General features: G+C 40.7%; 1 protein-coding gene across 1 annotated transcript; it reads right to left on the bottom strand.

Moving 5' to 3' along the window:
- Nucleotides 1-302: 302 nt before the first annotated feature.
- On the bottom strand, nucleotides 303-9106 carry lrp10 (low density lipoprotein receptor-related protein 10). Its single transcript, XM_083541450.1, has 10 exons — nucleotides 8997-9106; nucleotides 8234-8434; nucleotides 7279-7311; nucleotides 6765-6900; nucleotides 6070-6260; nucleotides 5509-5987; nucleotides 3640-4064; nucleotides 3087-3281; nucleotides 2820-2949; nucleotides 303-2377 (listed from the first exon to the last, which is right to left on the bottom strand). The coding sequence occupies exons 2-10, from the start codon at nucleotides 8292-8294 to the stop codon at nucleotides 1730-1732; spliced, it is 2298 nt and encodes a 765-aa protein (XP_083397576.1). The 5' UTR covers nucleotides 8295-8434; nucleotides 8997-9106; the 3' UTR covers nucleotides 303-1729.
- Nucleotides 9107-9491: the final 385 nt, after the last annotated feature.

The raw sequence follows: 9491 nt of genomic DNA, 5'->3' as shown, positions 1-9491 counted from the left end.
AAAGCTGACCTCAATCAGATGTTGTTGCTTAACCCCAAACTCCATGTTTTTAATCCTGGATCCTCTCTGTTTAATGTAGTATGACTTCGTCAGGAGGACTACTGTTCTCCACCAAGGTGTGAGAAACAAATATCAGACAGAGAGCACCAGGACAATACAGGCTTTGATGTGTTAATAACACTAACAGCTTTTCACTAGTTTCAGTAGTATTGAACTTTCAGTGCTCCCGAAACTGAAACGCCTTTAATTATGTTAAAAGAAAGTATAAAAGCACGGAGCACATAATGATGACAACACACTCATAAAAGTGCAAATGATTTATTCATGGTGGTTTTTCTAAATCTTTCAGCATATGAACAGTATAGTGACACACATCCTAAGAAAATTGTTTTTTTTTTTTTTGTTTTTCATTCCGAACCACAAGTTTCTATTGCAATCACCACTGGCGAGAAACGTTACACAGCTAGCCGCTTCAATACATTCAGTAATAAAAATATCCACATGGCAAAGAAAAAAGGGAAGGAAAAAAAAGATTCATAAAAGCAAGTGCAAAAGATGATTATAGTTATGGCACTCGTGTTTCTTTTACTTTTTACTCAGCAAAAGCAAAAATTAGAAGAGGAAATGTTTAAAACTGTCGTTAAATAACGTGAAGTAATTCAGGTTTGGTGGTGCGAACAACTGCCTTAGGCACAAGGAGGATTGTCTCAACTGAGTGATTACACACACACACACACACATACACACACACACACACGTCCTTGCCATGCAACAAACTGCGCATGACTAAGTGAATTGGAAATCAAGCTGAGGCGTAAAGTTTTGCATGTGTGTGTTTGGCCTTCATGTCCAAGTGCTTACAGTCACATTGTGTCTAGTGATCTATAGGAAGCTCTATCAAAGGCACTTCTAAAGGATACACACAGCCATGTGTATAGCAGTATGACACACATACACGCACATATATACATACCTACAGGTGCTGACTAACTGTGAAAAAGGAATAAAACAATAGCCTGGATATTTGTAGCACGGTGCTGTATATTTTGCCAGGGGTAATACACAGGATACCATTTTAATGAGTCTGTTTACATGTTTAAAATAATCTGATCATTGAGAAGGAGAACATCTGCGTTTATGATGTGTGTAATCTGAAAATGAGCACCGGGCCTGCAAAAGTCACTAATTACGAGTCGATATGTTATTAGCTGGAAGTTCATATTGTTGCAAATTTCACATAATACTCCATGTACTGTCTTCATGTTTAGTTAACAGGCCTTATTTCATTAATTAAAAGTATACTCTATATAACAGCGTTATGGGTTAAAATGTAAAAAAATAACTTATTTAATCTATATGATTCAAAAAATAGATGAACAAGAAACCAAAACAATGCTGCAATAACCTGACATTAGTTTATGCATGTGAACACACTCATTAACGAGAGGCCAAGGAAAGTTTTCTGTGCAACATTTTTGTTCCACCACACACAATCTCTGAGTAAGTGCACATCGAGCAAAGCACAGAGACTAAACCTTTTAACGCATTTGTCCAATACTTGAAACATTTAAGTCAGGAGAATGAACCTATTCGTGTGAAATAAGGCACCTTGCCAGCACAGACTGCAGACACGATGCCGCTTACATGCTGAGACCATAATTTAGAGGTGAAAAATCAGAGGGGAAATTGTGAAAGACAAAAAAAAAAGTGAAAGAGAGTGTGGTTCGTTTTAGGTCAGCATGGGCACATCATCCTCAGAGGTCGTGTCATCAGAAAGTGGGATCAGTAGCACTTCGTCTTCTGAGGAAGAGGTGGAGAAAGATGGGGAAGATGAGAGAGTAAGTGCCGTAGGGGAAGGCGAATGTCTGAAACGAGAGATACTGAGCCCCAGAGAATGGAAGAGAGAGGCAAGGGAGGGGCTGCTGGGGGCAACAGCGACTGGTGGGGTCTGACGTGTTTCTGGGGCATCTGCTGGCTGAAGGGACGGTGGAGTTGTGGGAAGTGAAACAGAAGGTACTGGAGGAGAAAGTGGAGTGGGTGAAGAAAGAGAAGGAGGTGCATCTGCTTGTTGTTCTTGCTCTGTTTGTTGGGACAGCCTCAATTTTTGTGGCAAAGGCTGATCAGTGGTTTCTCTGGCCACTGCTGAGCCTGGAGGCCCAGACTGTCTGGACTCCTGGTCTGTTGAAGCTGCTTCTGTTTGTTGAGAGGTGGAGCTCGTGGTCTGGGTAGACCTAGAGGTTGGTCTGGAAATTAGACCCCACCTACGCAAGCGGCGGATTGCTCGGCGAACAAACCGCGGCCGGCGTCTTCGCCGAGGGGAGGAGATGTTGTCCTGCCTGATAAGCTGAAGCAGTCCTCTCAGAGAAAGGGAGGTGGGCTGCGGGAGAGGGATAAGATACACAATTTATTAGATAAGCAAACCCAAAAAAATAAACACCAACCAGAAGCAACTGAGTACATACTATAATTTAAGTCAATTAGGAATGAACAAGAAATGCAGTTCAGAAGATTGGAGTGACCCTCTCATAACTTCATAACACAGCTGTAGCAGTATACATTTATTGTAAAGAAATTAAAAGTGGCATGTGTGAGGTACATCATAAAAATATGTTCTTAAGCATCAGGAAACTAATCTACTGTGTAATATTCAGTGGCTAAGAAACCTTTGATAAAGTCATTGGACAAGAATATAAAGAAGCATAGATAAATATATTGGATTATGGATTATTGAATAATGAATTCTTATTAAACTGTCAAACATTTTATGCAACATGATTTATGATTTCTCTCTCTCCTTTGCTTGCTGTCTTCATTCTTACCTCATTGGGGTTTTCAGTAGGAAAATCCTCTACAGGAGGAATAATTCCCTGAGCAATTAGCTGGCCATAGGAAGGTGGCGCTTGTTGCTGGATAAACTCCGCCTCCTGGCGGCTGATTGGGGCAAACAAACTAAAGCAGAAAATCGTACATGTTACAAATGAGTCATTTTTACCTAAGCAGTTTGTCTTAATGACTTAAATTTAAATTATTGCCTACAAAGTTTTAGAATTCAAAATTCAATAAATAAACGAAATAGGGGGCTTCACCTGTATTCTCGAGTGCGAAGTGAGTACAGTTTGCAGGTACACCCCATTGCAATGACCAGCAGCAGACCACACACTAGGCTGCCCACAGTAGCCGCAGTAATGACTTTTCGAGGCAGAGTCATGGTGCAGTTTAGTTCATCAGTGCCATCCTTACAATCGACCTGTCCGTCACAGCGCCAGCTCTCGAACACGCACCTGCAGCCACACAAGGCTGGAATATTAGTCTCAGAACACACCACTAATGAAATAATAACAGGATGTTGTGTGCAAACCATCTAGTAACCTACAAATCTGCAACAATAACTAATTAACTAACATGCTCATGCACCATAATCAACATAGACACCATTTATTTTTTTGCATTTTATAAGACTTAAACCACAATCACTTATACTTGAAATCAAAAGCACCTCCGAATCTGCTTTTACTTTCGCATTGTTATGTGTATAATCTCGAGCCATAAATAGATCAAGAACCGGACTAAAGCAATTGTTTTCTCTCTATCTCTCACACACACACACACACACACACACACACACACACACACACCTACCTCTCACTGTCGCAATGAAAGGTACCAGGCTGACACACTTTGCACTCTCTCTCGTCACTCCCATCAGCACAGTTCAGCTGGTAGTTGCACCTGTCTTTAAAGGAATAGCAGGAAGGCCTGCCGACAAGGTGGCCCATCTTCTGCAGTGTCCCACAGGGAAAGTAGCCAGCCGGGCATCCCCCACAGCCATCCTCATCCAGTCCTGTCTCTGCACAGTCCCAGTGACCATCACAGTGCTGCTTTGGTGTGTAGCAGCCCCCCTCTGAGCCCTTACAAAGACCTTCCCAGGGCAGACAGTAATCAGCAATGCGGTATGTGGCATTGAAACCCCGCCCCTCAGAGGCCTCCTGTGCACGATAGGTTAATGACAGTAGACCAGTAGGAGACTCCACTTTTACTGTTTTGTAATTGGATGTAGATGTGACCTGTAATAAAAAAAAAAAATGTTATGTAAAAAAGTTAATGATCTCCCCTATATCATACAACAAAAATCCATAACTGGAGGAAACGCTAAGAGCATATATGTGAGCGATGAGAACAGCCGGCTGATATCAGTGTCACTGAGAGAGAAGACAATTTATTTGTTCTTAACTAGAAAAGGTGCCCTTTAAGAGAAACCAATGAGAGTACAACCGCATGTACTTAATCTATTCTTTACAACAGACGGTCTGCATGCTCACACTTACATGCTACGCATTTATTCTCAGCTGATGATTCTACACTTCTTGGACAACCAACAACAAATTGCGCACCTTAAAACCAGGGGCCAAGTGATGGATTAGACTGCACTGCCACAATGCGTAGCAAATTCATTCAGCTCATTATGTGCATGTCAGTATGGATACTAGAGCAGCTTTAAACCCACTACAACCAGCAGATACTTCTAATTTATGTATTTAATGTAATCTATTTCTGTAAATGTAATTCTGGGTTGCCAAATAAATTCCCTCAAAAGTTTCAATAATTTGTATAAAGAACACTCTAATAAGGATTGTCTGAATATTGTGCTTTATACAAACTATTATTTATGGCTAAAGTAGGGAGCAATTTGAGACAAGCATGGAGAGGTCGAGGTATGTGCTGGAGAGAAGGGGAATGAAAGTCAGTAGGAGTAAAACAGAGTGTGTGAATGAGAGACAAGTCAAGTCAAGTTTATTTCTATAGCGCTTTTCACAACAGACATTGTCTCAAAGCAGCTTTACAGAATTTTAAGAGTTAGGGCAGGGAGAGCAGTGGATTGGTGCAGTTGCAGGGAGAAGAGGTGGAGAAGGTGGAGGAGTTCAGGTACCTGGGGTCAACAGTGCAAAGTAATGGAGAGTGTATTAGAGAAGTGAAGAAATGAGTGCAGGCAGGGTGGAGTGGGTGGAGAAGAGTGACAGGAGTGATTTGTGATAGAAGAGTATCTGCAAGAGTGAAAGGGAAAGTTTATAGGTCTGTGGTGAGACCTGCGATGTTGTATGAATTAGAGTCAGTGGCATTGACTAAAAGACAGGAGGTGGAGCTGGAGGTAGCAGAGCTGAAGATGTTGAGGTTTCGTTGGGAGTGATGACGATGGACAAGATTAGAAATGAGTTTATTAGAGGGACAGCGCATGTAGGACGTTTTGGAGACAAAGTGAGGGAGGTGAGATTGAGATGGTTTGGACATGTGCAGAGGAGGGACATGAGTTATATCGGTAGAAGAATGTTGAGGATGAAGCCACCAGGAAGGAGGAAAAGAGGAAGACCAAGTAGGCAGATGTATATACACACACATTATGTTTCCAAAGGTAATGTGTCACCTGGTCATAAGTGTGTGTAATATATATATATATATATATATATTTTCTATATTTTTCATTCACATATACTTATGGATTTATATACTCACATTTTTTATAACATTGCCACCCCCAGCAGGCTGGTCAGTGATGATAAGGACATCTCTATGGCCAAGTGCCAACTGCTGAAGCTCCAACTTAAGAGTCCGGGAGTCCTGTGGGTCTACTGTCCACACACACTCCATTGCTTCCCCCATCAGCAAAGGGGGCACAAAAGAGCCATAAAAGGCCTGAAGATACCCCCCACAGGGTCCACCAGGGACTGAAGAGGAAAGAACAGGTTCAACAGGCGACAGCGGTCCCATCTCCATGTTAGGGTTAACAGCTGAGCTTGCTGAAATTTCAGTCGGGATTGGTGACGGCTCATTGTCCAACTGAGGTTGATGTTCACCAGGGTCACATTCCTCCTCGTCTGAGCCGAGTTCGTCAGCGTCCCCAAGGCACTCAACCTGACCATTGCAGCGCCAGGACATGGGTAGACAGCGCTCACTGTAACACTCGAACTCACCAGGGTAACACGGACCAGTGTCTGAACAGAGAAATATAACATGTTGATATCACCTGCATGTTGGAAAGAATAATACTATAATATATGATGGTATCTGTGCTACCTTTAATGTAGGACAGGAGGAACCCTGAAACTGAGTGGAATTGTGAGACAAAGTGCTGAGTCACTGTAATATTTCCCTCGTAGAACTCCATTGGCTTAGGCAGCTGGTATCCACAAAGCGACACGGGCCGACCTGTAACAGTTGTCAGGCTTAGCCAGCTCGAGTCACATCTAAAGAAAAACTCAGAGAAACTTCAAGGGAAAAAAAAAGAGAAAGATAGAGAGAGAACAATTAGGATTACAGCGTCAGACATATTTAAGAACAAAAGAAAAAAAAAGTCACAACAGGTTAGTAGATGAATTGGCTACTGCATAGAACATGGTGCTCTGCGATAAACTGGAATCCTATCTAGGGGTTTGTTCTCAGCATTTCAAGATCAAGATCAGACAGGATACAGCAGGAACTGAGGTTGAAAGATTGTAATCAAATTGCATAATTTTTTAATACAACTTGCTTTAAAAATTGGTTACTGGTTGAAGTAAAATCTTTTTTTGAATATAATCCTGAGATGGATGAAAGAATCAGGTGTTAACTGACTAGTTCATAAACTGAACATTATCACCAGCTATTGTTTTTGTTTTTGTTTGTTGTGTTATCAAACGTCACAGTTTGATAATCGCAATTTACTTCACTGTTTTGTAAACCAAGTTCCATCAGTTTTCATTTAAATACGAAATGTCTATATCTCACTGTACCTGATAATCACACGCTCTCCCACAGGGGATGTGATTACCCAGCTGCAGTTAGCAGGGCCGGGAGGGCCATGGCGGGTGGAACCACGAATTTCTCCTTGTCTTGCGTGTAGTATTTTTGTTGATTTGGCACATTGTGCTGAAAGAAAACATAATTTAAATAGTTTGAATAGATAAGCATTTATTCCACATCTATCTAATGAATTTAACAACAACAAAGCAGACTTTCTGTCTCTGATATTAATCAGTCCACACAACTGCAAATTGCACTGGATCACATTCAGTAATTTCATTTTTATTTTTTAATTAAGAAGGAAGTCCATGTGATGATCATTTAGGGTTGGAACTTCCCCAAAGCAAATAACCAGATTATAGATAACAGATATTGTCCTATCATAAACACGCACGGGAGAATAAAACAATACAGGTCATCCATCAAGAACGTTCTTAACCCAATCGAGCCTTGTACATTTTGTCTAAGGAGTACAACTTTTAGCAATAACATCTTTTCACTCACCTGAACTGGAGGCCTGCTCCAGATTGCAGTGGACTAGTAGGAAAGAAAATGGATTTAAATGTTAGATTAAGCATTAAAACATAGTTCTTGAGATTATTGTCAATAAAATTTGCTTTTTTAGATGTGTACAATAAACAGCAAATGAAAATGGGTAACTTTATACATTGAGAAGGTTGAAAGCCTCCTTTAGAACAACATTTATATAATATATTAATGGTCATATTTGCTGTACAGAGATCACATGTTGATGGGTTTTCACCATTTAGTAAGAAAGTATGTGCAAGTCTTAAGTGTGCAATGCAGCATCTTGTGTATATAGTAACTTCTTTCACTGACATATTGGCCTATTTTCACTTCAGTTCATTCTTTCCTGCCAATATTGGGGTCAGGGGATTTATCTCTTGCTTCATCTCAACCTAAAAAGAGCAATGCAGCAGAGCTTAATCCTATAGTTTGTCTGGCTCACTTGGATCCACATTAATACACTCGCTTTAAACAACACCAGCTCCCAAAGCTTCAAATATCATCATAATATCCCTGTCAACATCATTATGCAAGTCTTTTTGTAAATAGTTTTACTAGTCAAGCCGAGTCTCAGTCTGTTGGAACAATTACTTCCTATCAGTGAACTGCATTCTGTAATATTTTCTGTCTTTATTACTACTACCCCGGATTTTTATTTAATGACACCAAACTTTACTGGATAATGCTGAGTGTGTGAACTAACAGCAAATCCTGACTGTTATTGATCGTGTTCGTTGAATATTTTCCACTGCAACAGTACAAGGATCACCAAACTCATCACAAATACATCTATTTAAAAAAAATTATTGTGGAGATGGAGGTATACACTTTCACACCCTTCCTGAGTCAGCATGGTGTGTGTGTTTTTTTGTTTTGTTTTTTGTCCTAACGAGTTAAAGTAATAGTGTGATACGTAACTGTGAATCCTCACCTGTTACAAATAAGAAGCTAAAAATCCACAGGCTGTAGGGGGCATCCATGTTGATCCTCATTTACTCCTACGGAGAGCTAAAATGTTTTTATCTTACATGTAAAAATAAATCACTCTCCATGGCAGAAATCCTTCATGGTTCAATGAGCTTCCCCATAGCACAGGACATCAGAGTCAGTCTTAAGTGTGAGGTGATTAAATCTGTGGAAAAAAAGAATATAAACATAAATAATCACTCAGGTGGAACCAAAAGTTCTGCTTCCTCCCCTGATATCAAATATGTCGCTTTTACTCTATAAAGAACAGAAGCTGAAAATCAACGCTTATACAAAACCACAAAACCCCGAACCATTTTCCGTGTTGCTTCCTTTTTCAGCCGGTGACGTAACGCGTAACGTATTTTTTCGTTCCGACGCAAACACTAAAAGCGACACAAACCGGAAGTACGTTAACAAATATATTTTTTACTTATTAATCCGTCAGATACAATTACAGTCCGACGAACAGACAGTCCGACGAACAGACAGTCCGCGTCACGTTTTTGACCTAACAAACACGGACACACAGCTGTCCATCACACTCCCTTCACTTTGTTCGCCAGAGAAGCTAATGCTAAACGCCAGCTGCCCACACGCTTTACTTTTGCCTTTCTTTAGCCGGCTATTATTAAAAAAAACGAACACACTACAGCGTTATAATATACTTTATACAGAGCTCATTATGTTTATGAACACCGTCCAGCAAGACAACACGGTTACAATACCTTTTTTCCGTCTTTTCTTTTTGTTGACATTCGCCCTCCGCTACTTCCGTGTTGGTCCCGATCACAGCTCTGTGGCTGCCCACGCCCACCGCAGTGACGCAATCACGTAAATGACGCGCTCGGTGCGCCGCGAGTGTGCTTCTAACTCTCCGTCGGTAGGGGGCAGCACCTGCCTAGAGCGTCTTCACATTACACCGGTTCACTAGAGACTAGTTAAAAGTCTGCTGTTCTTCAAACCAGGAAAATTGTATTATAAACGTATTACAGCAGCACTTCCTGCTTCTCCATAAAATAAAACCCAACAGATTGAGATCCAAAAGAATATAATTTGACCTAGAAGTCTTGACCAGTGCAAGGAGGGTTGGCTGGATGTCACGTGCACACCACTATTATCACATATTATATGATCGAATTATTAATGCAGTTATTGCACACACATGAAAAAGTAACTCAACCCACCAGAAACAATTACTGTGATTTTTATTATATATATAT

Source organism: Silurus aristotelis (assembly GCF_946808225.1).
Source record: "Silurus aristotelis genome assembly, chromosome: 5".
Lineage (NCBI taxonomy): Eukaryota > Metazoa > Chordata > Actinopteri > Siluriformes > Siluridae > Silurus > Silurus aristotelis.
Note: the sequence above shows the minus strand (reverse complement) of the source record. Positions and strands in the feature narration are given on the sequence as shown.

Bases quoted from the DNA above. Each gene is read 5' to 3' on its own strand.
- lrp10 (XM_083541450.1), bottom strand. From the start codon at position 8,294: ATGAGGATCAACATGGATGCCCCCTACAGCCTGTGGATTTTTAGCTTC. The intron at 7,312-8,233 runs GTGAGGATTCAC...CTTTCCTACTAG, and splicing joins TAGCTTCTTATTTGTAACAG to TCCACTGCAATCTGGAGCAG. The intron at 5,988-6,069 runs GTAGCACAGATA...TTCTCTGTTCAG, and splicing joins CCTCCTGTCCTACATTAAAG to ACACTGGTCCGTGTTACCCT.